The following is a 19,446-nucleotide window of genomic DNA, read 5'->3' as shown; positions in this document are numbered from 1 at the left end:
GATAAGCAACGGTAGTTGTGATCAGAAATTAGTTATAGATTAGACTAAAACGACGAATGCATCAGATTGTGCTGTCATATCCAACTTCAAAAGGATTTTTTTTTTTTCATGTGCAAGCTAAAATCATAAGAACATATTGGAAAACACGATGCATATGAAAGAATCTTATTTTTGAATTTTTTAATAAAGCTTTCCTATGATGTCGTCAAGGTAGTGCCCGTGTTCCTGATGGCACAGTTGTTGGGTCACCTCTCTTCCTCACTTATTCTCTTTAGTGCGATTCACAACAATCAACTAAAATTATAAAAAGATACGGTATTTTCATGGACCATAGAATTTCCTATCACGAGACCATCGGCATAATTGTCCTTCCAAAAGATAAGGATTTTATGCCGGGATTCGATTTGGAGGATGATCCAAGAAGACCACCCAACAATTTTTGGGACAGATGTCACTGTTGTGATACTTTAACATCCATAAACAATACATACAACATATATATATACATAAATAAAAATCTTCACACAAGTTTATATACGAATAAAAAAAAAATTATTCAATTTGTCTTCAACTATATGAACTGCATGTGATCCCCTTGCCGGCATGTGACTTATCTGCGAGGAATCCCATATCCATTCCAAATCTATTTATGTCAATGCATGTCCTCCCAAAGATTGCTATAGATAAAAAGGGAAAGAAAATGACACAGGTGCTTATTTGTTTAATTTTCTATTGGAAATGTCGGAAACAAAAAATCGGCAGGAAAAAAAAAAGGAATATCCCTTTCTCTGTTCTTTTAGCGGATTTTTTTTTCCTTTTTTTTTCTACAGTGCTGAGGGTGACTTATAAATGGGTATAGCTGGCTAATAATTAGGGAGGGTGATCAGTTTGATGACCGTTATTCTAGGTAGCTCCAAGTTTTTAGGAGGCTCAGCTCATAATTTCTTCAAAAAAAAAAGAAAATAAAAAGAAGATGGGGCTCGTGTTTTATCGACATAACTCGACTTTGTAAGAGAGAGCTCGAAAGTTAAGCTAGGCCAGTGTATATATAGTTTATGGTTGATACATGTCTGGTTTAACTTTTGAGACTTGAGTACTGAAACGATGCGCGGGTCAATCTCCAGAATTCAAAGGTACTATTAAATCTGATGCAGTCGAGTATGAATAACCCCGATATATAAGACAAGACGAGGCAAAGGAAAATGATGATAATGTATGATTAGGGACAACAGTAAGCTGCCAACACGGGGGGATACATGCAATAATTAAACCATCAATATGTCCTTGTGATAGAAGGCTGAAGACAGCGAATGGAACAAATGGGGGTTGCTGCTCCTGAAAAGATGTGTGGCACAGATCCTTATAGTGAGGCTACCATTGACTGGATTTATCTAAAGCAAATGGCACCACCCTTCACTCGTAAATCCCAAGGGTGGTGCCACATGATTATACATCATATTTATCTCGATGACGTTTAGTCATTTCAAATTTTGTTCTCAGCATCGTGGGCATGGTGAATATGGCGAGATCCACTATAGCACGGTAATGCTCGGCATGGTTTCATTGGTAGGAGTTCGGAACGGTCAATAGGACTGGAGTAATTTCTTCCGATTATGCCGGGAAGGAGAAGCAAGCACAAAATGATCAAGTGGGGCACGCATGCGATTAAGGAATAGATTATAAGCACGCAACATTCACGTTATCTTCCATCAAGGGGGGAATTGAATTGATTGCCTTAAAGTCCTCAAAAGATCTGTTTTTGCTTTTGTCTGATAAAAAGTACGGATTTCTTGATAGTTAAAAGTAGGTTACGGTTGAAGAATAATGGGCTTCTGAGTCCACTCAGCCAACAGCACAAAAGAGATTTCATTGCATTATCTTATGGGGGGAAAAGAACAAGTGTTTCAGACACTAAACAATTGATTAATGTTCTTCCCATTCCTATTAACAGCAAACACCCTAAAATCATGGCATACCCTTTCCATAAAGCAACATCAGAAGAAAGATGGAGGCTGGCTTTTTCAAAAGCATGTTTTGATGAAGAAAATGGAGGAGAGCTTTTCAAAAGCATGTCAGTGAGAAAATTTCGTGGTCCGTTAGCCAGACTAGATACCATTTGCATAGTCCTTCGGAGCCATTGGGATCGACATAGGACCCATCTCGAAGTTCTCATCCAACTGTGCTGAGGGAATTAAGGGACAATCTTGTTAGAGGATCAGATGATTTCTCGTGTTCTTGAGATTAATTTACCTCAGCAAACCTCTTTTCTTCCATTCCATTTTCCTCCCAAGTTTTTGACATGAGTCGATCATGGTACTGAAGATCTGCACAGAGAAAGGCCTGTATGCAGTCCAGTTTCTGTTGGAGTTCTCTCTCGTCTTGCATTGTTCGTTGACGGTAATGAATGTGAGAGATCTGTGCGTCTTCACCGACAGCAGCAGAGGCTCCAAATCATGCAGACACACCTTTCCACTTGCAGTTCCAAATGACTTCAACAGTTTTCACCAACTCTTTGGATTGTCCACTCCGGTATAGAAACTGAATCATATCTGAAAAATTGGTTTTCCCATTATGGCACGTTCAGTTTTATGTCCCTTTTTGCCAACCCTACTTCAGGCTTCAGAATCCCAAAAATATTGCTCTACTGATGCTAAATCTCATATGCCACAAAGGGAGGCTAATGATGCTGATAGATACATCGAAAGACGAATGAAATTCGACAACGTCCATTTTCCTAAGAAACTATCAGTATTTCTCTTTTGAATATACATAACAGAGTGTTCCTCCTGCATCTAAGGACAGAAGCTTCTCAGCCTTCAACTCGTAGTTTCAGATACTGATAGAAGTAGATTTACTCTGCACTCTCAGCCTCCTTGCTGATTCAGTCGCATCACCTTTTAACCTATTTAAACCCAGGAAAAGGAAAAATGGAACCCTTGTTAGTATATTTTCCGGAAAACAGTTCAAGCAAACTTCTTGTTTCCCGGTAAAAGTTAAGAGGACCTCCAGTGAAGGCAGAGTATGACTACCTTCTCATTGATTCTTATACTCCATGAATCAGATGGCTGGCCGGCACCATCTCTCAGAAGTGGAACGCTTTCAGAAGCAAACTCATCATCACTGTCATAGTACGGATGTGGTCCGAGAGCTTTGAGCACCAGTCCCAATAGGATACATAGTCCCTTTGGAGCAAAAGGAAAAAATGAGGTTCATCCATGACAAGTAGAAAATGAAAAGATAATCAGCTGATGTTATATTACACATGTCAGTTACCTGTACGGACACAATTGTCAATCCGATCCATTCAAACATATCAAAGTTCGACCTCACGAATTCTGTTAACTGATCTAGGTTCCCAGTGAGATCATTGGGAAAGTCCTGATGGCAGAATTAGATTGAAACCAATTTAGCCACATCGATCCACAGGGTACTATATATCAGATAAAATAGTCAATGTAGAACCCAATTTCTGCTAGTGCTATATACCTGCTCCCAGTGAGGATTTAGCAATACGTCAGCAGTGACAGCACCTTCCAGAGCGAGAAGCAAAAAGACAAGGAACATATACTGCAAGCAGCAAAAATCGATAGGGCTAAACATTTCTAAGTTCTATTATGGCAAAACAAGGTGATAGACTAATAGACACAGGAAAACATTACCAAATAAAGGCAACAGCCATTGGCAGTTTCAGCAGCGATATGTCCAAAGCATGTAATCACACACAAACTAATGCTGAGGCCAAGAAAGGTATAAATGAACCTGCGGATGCAAAAATAATCAATTATCTAAAGAACCATTGGAACAATTGGGCAAAACAATTCCTCAATGAAGAGAGAGAATCAGAAACCACAGTGGTATCGATAAGGAGCCATCAAGAATCAGATTGAAAAATTGTAGCTTTAGGCTTATTGGCATTCGACCACGTGCAATCGAAGGCCTTCCTAATGGGGTATAATATGTCCAGCTAATCTCAAGTCTGAACCCACATAAGGCAACTTCCAACTTGGAACTTTTGCAGACGAACACAACAGACGAAGAGCATGCCTCCACAAGAAAATCTTGACTACTTTCATTGATTTGGTACAGCTCATTCTATATATCCCACTAAATCCAGCTGTCAAAAGAACGAACCGATGCCAACATTTAGCAGAACTGGCTCAATGGAATGACTCCGTTATGCCAAGAGAGCTTCCATGGTTTCATTCTGCGAATCTAATAACTTTATCTGTTACGTATTTTCCGTTCAGATTTTTCTTCTCTATCATCAAAGGGAATATTTTACTGCCACAGAAGCTGCTGGTGCTGGTAGTAAAGGGGGGAACTGGAAATATGATAAATGACTATAAGCGACCATAAAGGCTGCTACAGCTAAACTTCCATGGCAAAAGCGCAACGGCCCACCACACAATGGAAACTTATGTCCATCAACCAATCTTCTGCTTCGACGAATAAATCAAAACAGTTCCGATCTGTTCCTCATAAATTCCCACCAACCAAGCAAAATTCAGCTAACGGAATCATTCAATTCAAGAATAACGGATAAATTTTGCTCCTTTCTGATCAAAATCGAGATGTTGGAACAACCCACCATGGATTAGGCTGACTCGAGTCGTCGAAGGGCAAATCATACGTGTGCCTCTCCCAGATTTTGAGCATCCAGACGGAGTACAGGATCATCGCAATTCCGACCATCCCGTTGACGGAATTCACCAGCTTCAGCATCGACTGCATGCAGCTCCTCACCATTCGCGCCATTTTGCAGCTCAATCACGGCTAGCCTGCAGACAGGCTCTATGCAACGCTGGGAATATGGTCCAGGTTCCAAGCCCTAGAAATGGAAATGTCTCTAGGGATTCGACGCGCGAGTAGCACGCAGGTGATGAGCTCGAATCTGGCCGTACATGGTTGATGTTGTCGGGGAACTGGCTGTCCTCTGTCGTTTTGCTTTTTCTTTTTTTCTTTTTTCCCTCACTGTGAAAGTTTAGTTAAGAGGAGACATATTTTTAGAATTTTCTTTCTTTGAAAAAAATTATATTTTTAGAATTAATTAACCATTATTTTACAGAAAATTTCAGCTAGTAAATAAACGTTATTTTTAGAATTATATTATGTTAAACACTAATTACTTTTTATAATTAAATACAATAATTACTGATATTTACTAAAATTATACAACTGTAATTATATTTATGTACTAAAGAAAGAATTTCATAATTTTTACCTGCATTATATCTCAATAGTTATGTAGAGTCCAATTAATAAATTAACCTTATTTTGTAATTTGAAGCAGAATATTTGGAGAAATCTGTACACACATTTTCCTTTTCCTTTTTGGAGAGACGAATATAGAAAAGGAAAATAAATAATAATTTTCTAAAATTAAACATGCCCTTCCTAAATACTGCTTGAGAATTTCCCCAATTCTCTATTGAACACAAACCTAAACTCTCTCTCTGTTTTTTTTTTTTAATGAATAACACAAACCTCAACTTAAGTATCAAATCCTCATCCCCATATAGAGCTTTCCTTCCATTTCCATGCCATTGGAGTCGAATTCGACAACTTCAACTAATGTTTATCGTCGAAATGCCGCTGAATAGAACGAAATGCTCGAAAAGAAAATCAACAAAGTATAGCATAATGCACGGTTATCACCTAGTCAATTCTCCGATGATCATATTCAAGATTGGTAGCAGGCAAAACTTCCAATGATTCAATCAACCATCTCCGTCGAAATCCAGGAACATTCGGTATGCATCCCGATCGGAAGAATAGTAGCCGTCGATCAAGCTGTCGACCTCGAACCCGAGTTTCTTGTAGAGGCTCAGAGCAGGAGACCGCGATGGATCGACATGGAGCTGCACCCGGTGGACGTTCCTCGTCCTGCATTTCTGTATTGCTGCCCGGAGCAGAGCTTCTCCATGGCCTTGCCTCTGATAGCTATCCTTCACTGTCATGACGACGCACCACATCACACAATGAAAGGGAGAAAAAAAAAAAAAACTCTAAAGTTCGGATCTTGACGCGAGGCCGATCAGACAGGGAAAAGAAGTGGAATTTTTCATCGAACAGGTTGCGGGCACGTTGTACCTGCGAGCTTGGTGATTGAGGCGGAGAGGGAGGAGGGCCAAGAGAACATGACGTAGCCTGCGACTTCTCCGTTAACTCTCAGGTAGAGCAGCCCGGCGTTCTTCTTCCTCAGCTCCTCATCGAAGGTCCTCGCGAGCGATTCGTGCTTCGGGAACAGTCTCTTCTCTATCTTCACTATCTCCGCCACTACGCCGTCCCAGTCGCAAGAGCTCCTCTTGAGCTCCTCTGCGCCCCCTGCCGCCATTAACGGGCAGTTCTTCCTCTGTCTAGGCTAGCGTTGATCGAAGAGGAAGGAAAGTAATGGAGGGCTAAATGGGCTCCGCAAAGGGGCCGAGGCCCGACATACCATTTCTTCAGAGTGGTTTGCTTTTTATTATCCAAAAAAAAAGGCATCTTTTTCGATCAAGAACGGTGGAATGATACTTGCCCTCTCCCTTACTTATCCAGCGTCCGCCACCCGTAGAAGGGCGATTACTCCATTTCCATCCCCAACCTTCTTCGTCTCTTTATCGAAATTTCCGTCCAATTGTGGCTCCAGAACTTCTTTCAAGTGTTCTTGCACCGAAAATGGAGACACCCACGAAGCATCTTTTCAGGTAGAATCGCTTCCGCCAATTCTTTTCACATTATTGAAGCTTCTGCGACAGGCCCTGATGGAAAGTTTGAGTTTTTGGGTAGGGGTTTTCGGTACTCGGACCAGAATCAGATGTTCCATGGGACAGTGGAACTGTTTGGAGCACGCTGTCGTTTTACCTGTTCAGTTTGCACATTCCTCTGAGCTTCGGAGGCTTGTCTATTGTTGCCCATGTCCTGCATCAACCTATTCTTGATCCTCAGACGGAGGTGAACTGAGTTCTTTTGTGGCTGCAATTCAAATTTCACGTCCTACAATTATATGCATAGCATATGTGAGGTCTGTGATTCTCTCAGAGGTTGGACGGCATATCGGGTGCCCATTTAGCATGGTTCCAGTAGTTCTGTCCATTTTTATGAGAATTGGACCCCCTATTTCTAATTCAATGACAAGTTGCAAGTGTAGACTTGTGCTAAGAGATACAGCTTCTCGGTTTGTTTGATGGTTATCTTAGCAATTACAAGTGAGCATGATGCCCCCACCGTCCATTTTGTAGTAGAAAAGCTTTTAAATGATGATGAGCTAGGAGATGATGCTAGGGCCTTCGTGTTCTCGAATGCAGGCAGCATCCTTGCTCGGGATTCAGCTGTTCGAGCTTGTATCTGCTGTTTGTTTGCTTCAGTCCACCACTAAGCGTCGGTTCAGACTGATGAGCATCTTCAAAGCTGACGAATCATCAGCGGACAGGAATGCATTGCTGGGGTCAGCACTGGGATTCGGTTCTTTGGTGCTGTTGGTTTTCCTCTCATCATTTCTTGCTGACAATTTTCTGGGACCCAAGGTTGGTGTGAGAGACCTCATACAGTATTCTGTTGAAATTGCTCCTTTTTATAGTGGAATTCTGTTGAACCAACAAACGACCGTTTCAGCAAATTCGACGTAAAATGTTATCATACATCCTTCCTAACTAGTAGTTCGTGAAATTTGCCCCGGAATTCATGTGATTTGTGCTCTTGTTACAGTAAGATACTTGGCTGAAGTTGGTTGATTGCTTGCCTTTCGAGTGAATAATAATGATGCTAAAGTTCATTCCAGTAGAAACATGAAGCATGGGAGGTTGTGAATGGACTACATTTCGTCCTCAGCAGAGTCACTTTGACGTCTTCTGATTTGAGTGTAACACGATTCGTAGTATATTTACTGTGCCATCAGGGCACCTACTTCACCATTATTGCAGGATTGAGTTAACTGAATTTCTCCATTTCCAATAATTTTATTCGATGCTGCATCCAATTTTTTCTGGTTGGTTTGAATCAGTATCAACTAGGGAGCATGAGAAGGACCTGAAATTTTGTATTCAGATAGTTTACTTAATTGATACTAGCATCCATTGGGTTCTGTCACAGTGATCGGGAGGAACTCATTTTCTCTTCGAATGTAAGACCATCCTGCTGAATTTGCTTCTTCCATAAGACTTAGAACTTGCTTTTCCTTTCAAGCCCGCTTATGCTAAATGAGATGCTTCTATTTATGCTTGCAGAGCGTCAACAACTCCGTCCTCAAGGAGATCCTACTTAGCAGCAACCTGTCCAGAGCGGCCTGCTCTCTTGCCTACTGCATCATTATCCCATTACTGGAAGAACTCGTCTACAGGGGTTTCCTGTTGAGATCGATCTCACGTACGATGAAGTGGCACCAAGCTGTTCTTCTGAGCTCCGCCATATTCAGTGCCATTCACTTCTCCGGTGAGAACTCCTTACAATTGTTCATCATCGGGTGTGTCCTCGGCTGCTGTTACTGTTGGACCGGAGATCTGAAATCCTCCGTTCTTGTACATTCCCTGTACAATGCCATGATACTCGTCATAACTTATGTATCTTGAAGTCATCTTGTTATTTATATATGTTAACACTTAACAATCACAATCCTAACAATGGTACTCCCAACGTCGTCCTGCCCTCCACAACAATATCTGTTTTCTGGGCCCAGAAAGCACACGGAGCAGGCGGATATTTGTCTAGGAGGACAAGATCTTAGTCCGCCACACTCGCTTGAAGCTTCCTCGTGGTGCCATGGAGATGAGGAGAGGAATGAATGTGATGGGCAGAGAAGGTAGCAGCACATCATATTCCTTGGGAAATAATTCTATCCCCCTCCTTGTCGTGCCATTTTCTCGTGGAAACTGGAAAGTGGAAACCATTGTCAAAGAATTTTACAGCAGGGACAGTGGGGCCCAAGGCAAGAACATTCCAGCTTAGATGACCTGTCCCATGATGTCAAAGATTTGATTTGTTTTTTCTATTTAATTTAAAAATGGAAGAAAGAAAAAGATGAAGAAAATGTGAAGAGATTCAAAGATTCTTTCTTCATTTGAAGGTTCATAGGATTTGTCTTGCTCCTCTATATATCTCAGCAAGTGGCAAGCCAATATGCTTGGCCATGATTCTTTTTCGTTATTTCTTTATTTTTTTTTATTTACCATTGAATATCCAAACGCTTGTATTGCATTAGGCTTTATAGAGCTCATTTTAGCAGGAGAATCTGACAATTAGTACTATTATAGGGAAATTTTATGGTACTCACAAGATACGGTATTCCGAACTCCAAATCCCATGGAACGGTATAACGAAAATCAACTGTCTCAGAGGTAATGGATCAGATAGCTCATGGATACCGTAGAAAGTGATAAATACTCGAACCTTTTATTAGTTTTTAATCGGAAGTTTTTTCTTTAGAGTTTTTTGGATGGTATTGAAGGGATAATGCGATTTTAACTCTACAAAGTCTAATTTATTAATCCCTTCGACTCAAATGATTGTGATATGTATGCATTAAGATTGGAAGATTTTACGAAATAAATCTTCAACTCTACCTCAATTCTCAACTCATTCGCTACATCGTAGACTCGTTACAATGCCTCGATCGTCTCGAAACTAGTGGCTTTGCTTATGTGGACAAGAATTCTTCGACTCGCATATCTAATTTCGCATCATAATCGCTAGAAGAGACCAAAGCCCGAGGATGAAATCATTGAAATGGAACAGGAAATGCACTGATGCATTCCAAAAACGCCGTCGTTTGGGTCTAGATTTCGACCGTTTACGGAAGGAGGTCCACAAGTCAGTGACACAGTGGGGCCCAGGCGTTGCTCGTTTCCAATCCATCCCCGACCTTAACGAAAAGAGGGCGGCCCACGTGGGCCCACCGAAGTCGAAGCCCATCTCACACCCCCACTCTCGGACCATATACCATTTTAAATTATTTTGCCGCAATCAGCGCCGTGCGATCAAAGCATCGAGGACGTGCCACCCACCCGATGCGCGCCACGTGTCAGGTGAATGCGCTGGAACCCACGATGATTCCTTCGTCAAGGATGGCGTCTTCATGATTCCCATATCATCACCATCATGCAATGAAAACCCATCCTTCTATATAAAGAACCCTAAAGCCCTAAAGCAGATCTCTTCCTCTGACAAAGAGTACTCTCTCCGTCTCCAACGAACTCCATCGAAGCTTCTCGAGAAGAGCTCAGGAGCAAGGCGGAGGGGTTAGTTACGATGGCGGGGTTCGAGCAGCAAGTGAAGGAGCGGGCCAGGGGGCTGAAGGTCCTGTTCAAGAAGGGGGTGAAGATCGTGGGGGTGTACGGCAAAAAGGGATGGAACAAGGTCAAGAACATCAAGCGCTGATCGATCGCCGATGAACGACGATACGGTTCCTCGCTCTTCACCGGCTTCCCCCTTTTGATCTCGTCGTCATAGATTGACGTTCGTCGTTTTTGTTTTTGGTGAAATTATTGGTAGTATTGAGATGTAAAGATATGATGAATACCATCTTCTGCTTTCTCTGATCTCTTTTCGGGTCTGGATGATGAATATTTATGTGATTTGTTGTTTATTTGATTATATATATGGAATTGGATTTGTTCTTGTATGCATATTTGGCAACTGGATACATTCTTGTTCTCTCGGTGCATCTTCCCGGCTAATTGCACGATTCGCGTTGCTTCATCGACACGAATGCCTATTTTCTTCCGTAGCATGGCGTGAAATTAGTTCTGGTTCGAACTATGCCGTTGGCGACGGTGCTAGCTGGTTGCAGCTGCCCGTGTCTCATTCGAGTTCGGTCGGCCCGGTATACTGGAGCAATGACCTTCTTAATTAATAAATCGAATGACAATGACCTACTCAATTATCGTGAAAATCTTAATTCTCGATGATTAAGCAAAAAAAGTTCGTAAAATCATGGAAGATAACGTGCGAGGGAGAAAGCTATCTGCTACATGGCGGCGCACATTATGAAAGAATCAGCAGCGTCGGATGCATGGACTGCGACTGATGGTACCGTGCACCTCCTGCATTGAATAACTCCTCCCCGTTGACGTCCGAGCTTATCCATACCCCACCGTGAGGGAATCGGTGCGCAACAAAATATTCGAATCTACTCGTCATCTCATGCGCCCCACCCCACCCGAACTACCTGTGTCACCACATCCTTGACGGTCCATCTGATTGACGTATTGTAGTCAACATATCCAGCGGCTGAGATTCAGACACTTCACCTTCCCCGCAACGGATTCCACCCGTATTAAACCGTTTCTGACAAATCCTTAGAAATCCGTTTCGGTTAACAGAGCTTTTCTCCCCCTTCTTCTTCTTCCTTCTCTTCCGTCTTCCCGCCTGATCTGCTTCCCTCACTTCCCCTCCCTCCCTCTCTCTCTCTCTCTCTCTTCCTACTGCAGACGGACCCTCTCTCTCGCGCGCTGTGTCTGATGGAGATGGTCATGGAAGGTTCAATCTCGCGCCTCCAGTGCATGGCTGTCGAGTTCTCCGCCGATGCCCGACGCGCCCGACCGACGGCCGGAGTTTGGATACCGGGGACCTTACGAATATGTAATATCACGCCCTTCTGAGTGTCTCCCGTCTAGGTACTCGTTTGAATTTTCTGCTCTCTTTCGTCTGTCTCTGTTCTCGGGCCTTCCAGTTCACTAGAATTCAAGCCGTGCCCCTAGGGTTTCACTGAGTTTCCCACAATTCACGGGGCATCTTGGCCGCCGGCCTTCTCATTGGTGGTTTCCCGCTTCGAATTGCAGTGAAATGAGATTTGGCTGTCCCCTAGGGTTTTGCATGGTTCCGTACGGTGCTCTGGTTTTCATGGCGTGAAGGGGGCCGTCGAGTCTGACCCTGTTGTTACTGTAGCGTTAGTTTTGTTTGGGAAGCTGGAGGGAAGCTTGACTTTGAATTTGACATTTTGGCGGGAAAATTCGGATGGAAAAGAAAGAATTAGGGTTTCCTAGATCTGATAAACTGAGTTTAAGGGAACAAGCGGCTCGAACGGTTCTTCGCAATGTGAGAGCGCAAGGGCACCCATATGTCGACCTCCGGGAGGATAAGAAGAGGTTTATCTACTTCTGTACTCTATGTCTTGCCCCCTGTTATAATGATGGTGTACTGTTTGATCACTTGAATGGACATCTTCACAATGAGAGGTTGGCTGCTGCTAAGCTTACACTGTTAAAACCAAATCCGTGGCCTTTTAATGATGGTATTCTGTTCTTTGATAATTCCAAGGAGGACGATAAGCTGTTGGGGACAAAAGAGGACAGCCCTAGGCTGTTGGAGTTCCCGAGCAGTGAAAGTCTTGCCATAGTTGAATATGGGGATGAGACCCAACAGTTAAGCCATCAGCATGATGCAGCTGACGCTGGTTTGGATGACTGTGGAGAGAGCTGTAATTTCTTGATACCAAATGTGCTGATAAAGGCCGAGATGTCTGATTTAATGGTGAGGTATGTTGGCGTTGGAAAAATAGCTGCAAGGTTTATGGAGAAAGATCAAGCATCGAGTAGTATTAGTAGAATATGGTGCGAATGGTTGGGGAAGCAGTCTCTTGATGATGATGCAGTTGAGGTCCCGAAGCATGACTTTGCCATCATTGTTTTAGCTTACAATTATGAATTGGGCCGTAGAGGGCTTTTTGATGAAGTTAAGTCATTGCTTACTTCTAGCCTCGTGGCGGACTCGGAGAACGGGGATGAAGCAAACAAGAAAAGAAAGAAATGCTTTTCTGACCCTGAGGATGAAAGCGTGTCTCTCAGTCATCAGTATGACTCATCTGGGGAGGAGTCTGCCGCTTCCAGTGTTTCATCTTCAAAATTGCTGCTGGATAGGTGTGACGATCAAGTTCTGCATACTAGAATTATCTCGAGCAAGACTATAAGACGAGAATTAAGGCGGCAGCAGCGTATAGCAGCAGAAAGAATGTGCGACATCTGCCAACAGAAGATGCTTCCAGGAAAGGATGTGGCGACACTCTTGAACTTGAAGACTGGGAGGCTAGCATGCAGCAGTCGTAATTCTAATGGGGTGAAGTTTCTTCTCAACATCTGCTCGAGTGCCAGGGCTTTTGATCAATTACATGTTTTTTTTTTTCCCGATTAACATTTTGGCATGGTTTGATGATATTCAGGCATTTCATGTCTATCACACTTCCTGCCTTATCCACTGGATACTTCTCTGTGAGTTCGAAATAGCAAGAAGTCCCCCCCCAGCTCCACAAACAAAAGGGAGATCTAGGAAGAAGAATGGAGGTAAGATCAGTAAGGTGAAAAAAGATGGTGATGGTGAAGAGGGCACTGTAGTGTCAAGATTCAATTCCGTGTTCTGCCCTGAATGCCAAGGCACTGGCATCAGCGTTGATGTAGATAGTAGGGAGCGCGACAAAGTCTCTCTTTCTCAGGTACCTTTTGAAATTTTCATCTTTTACCTTTAGTTGACCTGCAGAAAAGAAGCAAGTTAATGTATGGAAAGTTATGTGTTCTTTCTCCTTGGACATCAATTCCTCAGCACATCAAATAGTGAAAGAAATGTTAAAAAGTTGTCATCGACATGTCTCTTAAAGTGACATCTGAGATTCGGAATTTTCTGTGAGATATTTTTTCAAAAAATTGGTTTTCCCCATTGACAGTCTTACCCAAAAAACCTCAAATCTTCTACATTGTTAAGTACTGAAATATATATATATATATATATATATATATTTATTTATTTATTTATATTTTGACGATGCATTTTCAGATGTTCAACTTTAAGCTCAAGGTAAGTGATGCACGAAAAGCATGGATAAAAAGCCCCGAGGCACTGGAGAATTGCTCGATCGGGTTCCATTTTCCAGAAAATTCAGAGGAAAAGGTTCAGGTGAGTGTGCTTGCATTGGCCTCACTACAAGATTAAAGTCATTCATTTGCTGATTCTCCATCCCGATCTCTTGATCGTAGGAAAAAGTCTTGCCTCTAAAGCTGCTTAACTTCTATGGCGCTATTGATCGTGGCTGTCCCAATGGTTCCTTGGAGCCGTGCAAGTGATTTGGGACTCTTCTAGTAAGAGATGGAAGTTCTCTAGGATTCAACTATCCATAACCGAAGGGTAACGTAGCTTTGATTGCTTACAGTGAGAGTAGAACTTTGTATGGTGATTGTGGCGGAATCCCCCTCAAATTGCTTCTCAATAAAGATAAACCATTTGTACAACTGTAAGTTTCATCCGACCGAAATTTCATAGCTGTCAATACATGACTTCTAGGCAATAGTTGAAGCTATCCTGGATGATATATTGAATAGAGAGTATTTCAGGAACATGGTGTTGCTTTTGCATTGGTCATTTTCACATCATGTCTTGTATCTATCTAGTGAAGTTTTAATAGCCTGGGACAAAGTCGTCCGGACCCGCCCCCTAGGAGTTGTTTGGGACAAATTTTGGCTTACTTTGCCCATCCAATTTCTTGTATTCGTACTATGATGGTTCCGAGCCCAGGACAAAGCTGTCCCGCCTCCCAGAAGATTTTCGATGCGGATCATGTCTTGTTCTGTGAATTTTGTCATCTTTTATATATTCGTCTTCTTTGTGAATCTCGTCTTGTGCGCATTTGGGGGTTGTCTTTGCTTCTTTTCTCTGGCCGTTTAGCAGAATGCGGCAATATATTGCCGTACACGAATCTATCTGTATGCTTCTACCTCGTACATGAAGGGGGCAGAGCAGACAAAAACAGGATGGGAGAAACATTCAACGCGAAATTGGAAAGCACGCACAAATCGCCAATTCTCATGTTTTATTTGGTCAAACTGGGGAATGAATTCAAATGAAGGATGCTGAGCATTCCGAAGCTACATGGGAATATCTGATCGTGGCGGATGGTTCGACTATTCGGTTCTCGTGTTGATTTGAAGGACACCTATTCAATCATTCGACGAAAGAGGATTGCATTCCCGAGTAAGGGAAGTAGCTTGCTTATTAGCACGTCTTCTCGCTTGAAGAAGTCAAGGGTTTGGAGTTCCATTATCGTTAACGGACTTCCCATGCTGCGGGCTTTCCTCATTTTTTTTCGGAAGGGAGTATCTCCATATTGGGTTGGATTCACACTCGCGCCCTGCCGGCTTTGTGGGAGTTTTGACCACAGCCACGGCATTTGCTGCCGGCGACTTCATTCCCTGCTGTCAGATTATGTATTCTTTAACGATAGGATTAAGTTGCATTCATATGCAAATGCATATTTAATGTTATATTCTTCAGAAGATCTCAGTTCTGACGGAGGCCGGCCCACTCTCTTTATAAGCAGCAGAGGTCGTGCGGTTTCATGTCCGCCAAACCAAGAAGTCTCCCAAAGACAAAAACCAAGAACAGAGGGGAGAGAGGAGATGAAGAAGATGTTCCCTGCAAGCAGTGCCAGAGCAACCATGCCATTCTTCTTCTTCTTCTTCTTCTTTGTCGTCCTAGTGATGCTTCTGTCTCTTGCCGGTGAATCCCGGGCCCGCCCTCTCTCTCGGGTTCAGGGGTCAGGGTCTGGAGCGCCGCAGGAGTCGTTCGAGGTGACCGTACGCAAGCTTGCAGCCATGCTCCCGAGGGGTCCGCGCGTGCCTCCTTCTGGCCCCAGTCCTGGCATCAATTGATTCCCAGAAGGCTAGTGCGTGATTCGCCGCAATGCCGTGGAAGACGAGAGCTGATTTCATTGTGTTCTTTATATGTGTGAGTGGAGTGATGAAGCTCAGCAGGGGGTTAGTTATATAAAGTAACCCAAAGCATTCTTATATAAGGACTACATTAAATATAGGTGTATATAGGCGATGAGAAACAGATACAGTTCTCTTGATTTATTTATTTGATTTACATAATAGTCGTATGTTTTAGACCAAGTTGATTTCTGATACATATATATATAATTTGGATTTTCTTGATTTTATGCTTTCATGTAATATTTTTTTTATTCTTATTCGGAGTTCTAAAATTTAAACGATGCGGTCACACTGCAAATTCATTGAGAAACAAGGACTCTGTCCTCTTCATGAGAGCAAAAGCCACTCTTTTTACCTCGAGAGGCGCCTTATGAGGACCAACTTCAATAGGACTGACCCAAAATGAACAATACCTGTTACACAGACTCTCCATATCACTGATCTTCTTCTTCTTTTTTGGGTGAATTCCACATCGCTGATCTTGGATCCACAATCTCATCAATCGCATTTCGAGTGCCACGGTTATCACATACTGTCAAGCTCCTAATTTGGGGCCAGCGTGAATTATAGTAGTGAGCATGATTTAAGAGGCGGAAAGTGGATTGAGATATTTTTCGATGAGTCATGTTGTTCGTAGATAAGTCGGTGAGCATCTCGAGATCGAAAATGTGAAATAAAGAGATGAAGGAAAACCTTTGAATGGACTCTCGCGGTTGATAATGATGCATTTCTTTTCTTTGTCAACTTCATTCCTTTTCTTTGTATACAGTCTAGGGAAGGCGGTGTAGATAAATTAAGAAACTTAGAGACCATGAGCTCTGGTGTATATGTCCTTGTGATTGTTCTTGAATTGAATGAGATGAAAGTGCCCGAAAGTTTTCTGGAATTTTAGACGTATTTCTGGTACATGGCGGGATGATAATGGATGCGATATTGAGGGGGGAGAAAATCTTTTCTCCTCAAGTTCATGAATTAAGTGTATTAGATTTGAGTTACTATCAGGAGGATAGAATCTCGTGGTTTCTTATCGTCTTCGTAGTTCTGGCTAATTTTTTCCTTCCCTGAACTTGTTATGACCAGCTGCCAAGTTATTTCTGAGTTTTCCATGGGCTATTATTAGTATTGACACCGTTGATTGTTTTTCCCCCTCTCCTTTTTCTTTTTTAGTTATTGAAGTGGATGGTCGAACAAATGGACTACAAGCTAACGAATGCAGATTTTGCAATTCAGCTGGATTTGATTGAGAAAGTTCACAGTCTGAAAGAAGCGGAGAAGTTCTTTGAGAAAATCCCAGAAAAATCGAGAGATATCATAGTTTACAGTGCTCGTCTCTTGCTATGTACATTAGAAATCTGGGGAACAAGCAGATGCTACCATTGATTACTTATAGTGTCATGTTAAACCTCTATGCAAATATTAAACGATACGAGAAATGGATGCGCTGATGCAAGAAATGAAAGAAAGAGACTGCAAATGGGACAACTATACATATAACACAAGGTTGAATGCTTATACTTTGGCATCTGATATAGAGGGCATGGAGAAACTGTTGTGGAAGATGGAGGCTGACCCTTCTATTAAAATGGACTGGAATTCTTATGTCGTTGCAGCTAATGGGTACCTAAAATCTGGCCAACTGGAGAAAGCATTGGCAACGATGAAGAAAGCTGAGAAACTCAGTAATATCAAAAATTGGAAGAGAACCTCCGAGATCCTTCTAACTATGTATGGCCAACTTGGGAGTAAAGATGAGCTGTCCCAGCAGTGGAATGTGTATAAGCAAAAGGGTAAGTTCGATAACACCACTTACTTAGCCATGATAACCTCGCTAGTAAGATTGGATGATATTGCTGGTGCTAAGAAAATAGTTGAGGAGTGGGAATGCGGGAAGATTTTCTATGATGGTGGGATCCCGAGGTTTCTGATCGGTGCTTATTGCAAGAAGGGCTCTTGTGATGAGGCCGAAGCATACGTGAAAAAGACTTGTTGAGACTGGGGAGGAGCCGGATGTGAGTATGTGGGATACACTAGTTTCAGGATACGAGCTAAAGAAAGAGATGCCGAAAGCTCTGGAAGCATTAAAGGAAGCGATATCAGTAAGTAAACCTGGGTGGAAGCCGAATAAGTTCACCTTAGGTTCTTGCCTTTACTACTTGAAAGAGAAGGGAGAGGCAAAGATAACTGAGGAGCTCCTCCTGTCCCTCCGAGAAAGGGGCATCTTTCCAGAGATTTGTGTATGACACATTGATCGATTATGTCAATAATGATAAAGATGGGAGCTCGAGAGCGATAAATAAATTAGAAGATGCTCAGCATCGGTCTAGATTATTATTATCACCCGAGTTGGATTCCAAGCTGGTTGAGTAGGGTGAATAACAACTCTTCCAACTGCAGATTTGCTCTGATGTTGAGTACCTTATTTTCAGAGCTTTGCGCTTTTATTTTCCTAGTGGATGGAATTTGTGCAACTGCCCCTAGCAAGAACGGTGCATATCTTAGGACTTACTTTTTCTTAAGTTATAGAATCACCATGCTTAATTTCAAAGAACGAATATCCTTCGAGTTTCAGGCTGCTATCTTGTACAGTGTGATGCGTTTTAATTGGCTGGACTACATGTCGTTATACGGAACATCAATCCTTCCCGGAATTACTGAGAACCTTCTTGTTTGTTCCATTCTTTAATCCTTTTGCCTCTGTCATTTGCATTAGCTATCGGAATGGATGTGCGAAGAACTCTTATTGACTGATCCAATAAATATGTCGACCGATTCCTAGAACATTTGACAGTACTCGACATATGTGGTGTTAATTGCACCCTGGACAACAACGATTCAAGGGGAGTTGGCTATGCAGAAGATGAAAGAGTGACGTTCGTCAAAACACGCAATGATGTGCTTCTATTCATGAAGGTATGTGCTGATTCAAGAAACCAATGACAAAGCCATTGGAGATGATCGTATAACGCAATGATGTGCTTCTATTTCAAGGGATTCGGGAATTATCAGAAATCCTTTGGAGGGCCCAAAGATGTATTCTATTAATTGTGGAAAGCACATTAAAAGGTGAAAAATCAACAATAATCATCCCGATCAACTTACTGAAACACCGAATAACTCATCATGTAAGGCTGCCATGGCACCCTCTCTGGCTGATGAGATCGCCAGCAAGGTCCCGTCCTCATATGTCACCGAGCCTAGGCGATTGTTGGACCTTGGTTTAAGTAAACCACTCGTTAATGGCATGGGTCGATACGGATTGCACTATTGCTCTGGGTCAAGTCGACCTCGCTAGAAACAATTGTTTGCAGGAGAGGAAGGACCTCCACCATCAGCTACCTCTGGTGGTAGCAGCGCAAGGAAATTTAGGCTTGGATAAGTCAGTATCCAAAGTTTATATGAAAACTTTCTTATATTACCCATATTTACATTTTCTTATATATATATATATATATATATATATATATATAATATTTTACTGGAAAAAATTATAAACTTTACTTAATTTTATCACATTTACTTAGTTGAAAGTTAAGTAATGTATAAATTTCAAATTATTTTCATAAATTACAAAATGTGTTTTTTTTTACTACTTACCAATCACATATTAACTCTGACATTATTTAAGGAGAATGTTGCTAGCTTCATTAATTGCTTCAATTTAATTTTCACCGATTACATAACAGTAATTATCCTTTTTTTTTCCGGTTACAATAGGAGGCTCATGACCTAGTATAAGGAAATGGAAATGAAATCTAAATAAAGGGACACGGGTAGTCCC

At 42.1% G+C, this 19,446-nt stretch overlaps 5 protein-coding genes across 9 annotated transcripts; 3 read left to right on the top strand and 2 right to left on the bottom strand.

Moving 5' to 3' along the window:
- Positions 1-2,546: 2,546 nt before the first annotated feature.
- LOC116204497 (tetraspanin-19) lies at positions 2,547-4,967 on the bottom strand. Its single transcript, XM_031536615.1, has 6 exons — positions 4,589-4,967; positions 3,660-3,759; positions 3,487-3,567; positions 3,274-3,378; positions 3,030-3,182; positions 2,547-2,902 (listed from the first exon to the last, which is right to left on the bottom strand). Exons 1-6 carry the CDS (start codon positions 4,753-4,755, stop codon positions 2,891-2,893), a joined length of 618 nt encoding a protein of 205 aa, XP_031392475.1. The 5' UTR covers positions 4,756-4,967; the 3' UTR covers positions 2,547-2,890.
- Positions 4,960-6,370, bottom strand: LOC116204498 (putative [ribosomal protein S18]-alanine N-acetyltransferase). 2 transcript variants are annotated; one of them, XR_004156361.1, is made up of 3 exons: positions 6,091-6,370; positions 5,656-5,950; positions 4,960-4,971 (listed from the first exon to the last, which is right to left on the bottom strand). XR_004156361.1 is itself a non-coding variant. In XM_031536616.1 (2 exons), exons 1-2 carry the CDS (start codon positions 6,332-6,334, stop codon positions 5,718-5,720), a joined length of 477 nt encoding a protein of 158 aa, XP_031392476.1. In that variant the 5' UTR covers positions 6,335-6,370; the 3' UTR covers positions 5,345-5,717. The 2 variants fall into 2 exon arrangements, 1 of the variants encoding a protein (XP_031392476.1); XM_031536616.1 differs by lacking the exon at positions 4,960-4,971 and having other exon boundaries at positions 5,345-5,950.
- A 97-nt stretch (positions 6,371-6,467) lies between these two features.
- On the top strand, positions 6,468-9,120 carry LOC116204495. 3 transcript variants are annotated; one of them, XM_031536613.1, is made up of 5 exons: positions 6,468-6,686; positions 6,769-6,933; positions 7,287-7,505; positions 8,205-8,409; positions 8,654-9,120. In XM_031536613.1, exons 1-5 carry the CDS (start codon positions 6,507-6,509, stop codon positions 8,683-8,685), a joined length of 801 nt encoding a protein of 266 aa, XP_031392473.1. In that variant the 5' UTR covers positions 6,468-6,506; the 3' UTR covers positions 8,686-9,120. The 3 variants fall into 3 exon arrangements, with proteins under 3 accessions (XP_031392473.1, XP_031392472.1, XP_031392474.1); XM_031536612.1 differs by having other exon boundaries at positions 8,205-9,120; XM_031536614.1 differs by lacking the exon at positions 6,769-6,933 and having other exon boundaries at positions 8,205-9,120.
- A 2,184-nt stretch (positions 9,121-11,304) lies between these two features.
- Positions 11,305-14,567, top strand: LOC116204020. Of its 2 annotated transcripts, XM_031536039.1 has the most exons (5): positions 11,305-11,588; positions 11,754-13,026; positions 13,130-13,399; positions 13,738-13,857; positions 13,938-14,567. In XM_031536039.1, the coding sequence occupies exons 2-5, from the start codon at positions 11,929-11,931 to the stop codon at positions 14,022-14,024; spliced, it is 1,575 nt and encodes a 524-aa protein (XP_031391899.1). In that variant the 5' UTR covers positions 11,305-11,588; positions 11,754-11,928; the 3' UTR covers positions 14,025-14,567. The 2 variants fall into 2 exon arrangements, with proteins under 2 accessions (XP_031391899.1, XP_031391898.1); XM_031536038.1 differs by having other exon boundaries at positions 11,305-13,026.
- Positions 14,568-17,100: 2,533 nt separating this feature from the next.
- LOC116204372 (pentatricopeptide repeat-containing protein At2g20710, mitochondrial-like) lies at positions 17,101-17,658 on the top strand. The gene has a single exon (XM_031536453.1). It carries the CDS (start codon positions 17,101-17,103, stop codon positions 17,656-17,658), a length of 558 nt encoding a protein of 185 aa, XP_031392313.1.
- Positions 17,659-19,446: the final 1,788 nt, after the last annotated feature.

Source organism: Punica granatum, chromosome 4 (genome assembly GCF_007655135.1).
Source record: "Punica granatum isolate Tunisia-2019 chromosome 4, ASM765513v2, whole genome shotgun sequence".
NCBI classification, from domain to species: domain Eukaryota; kingdom Viridiplantae; phylum Streptophyta; class Magnoliopsida; order Myrtales; family Lythraceae; genus Punica; species Punica granatum.
Note: the sequence above shows the minus strand (reverse complement) of the source record. Positions and strands in the feature narration are given on the sequence as shown.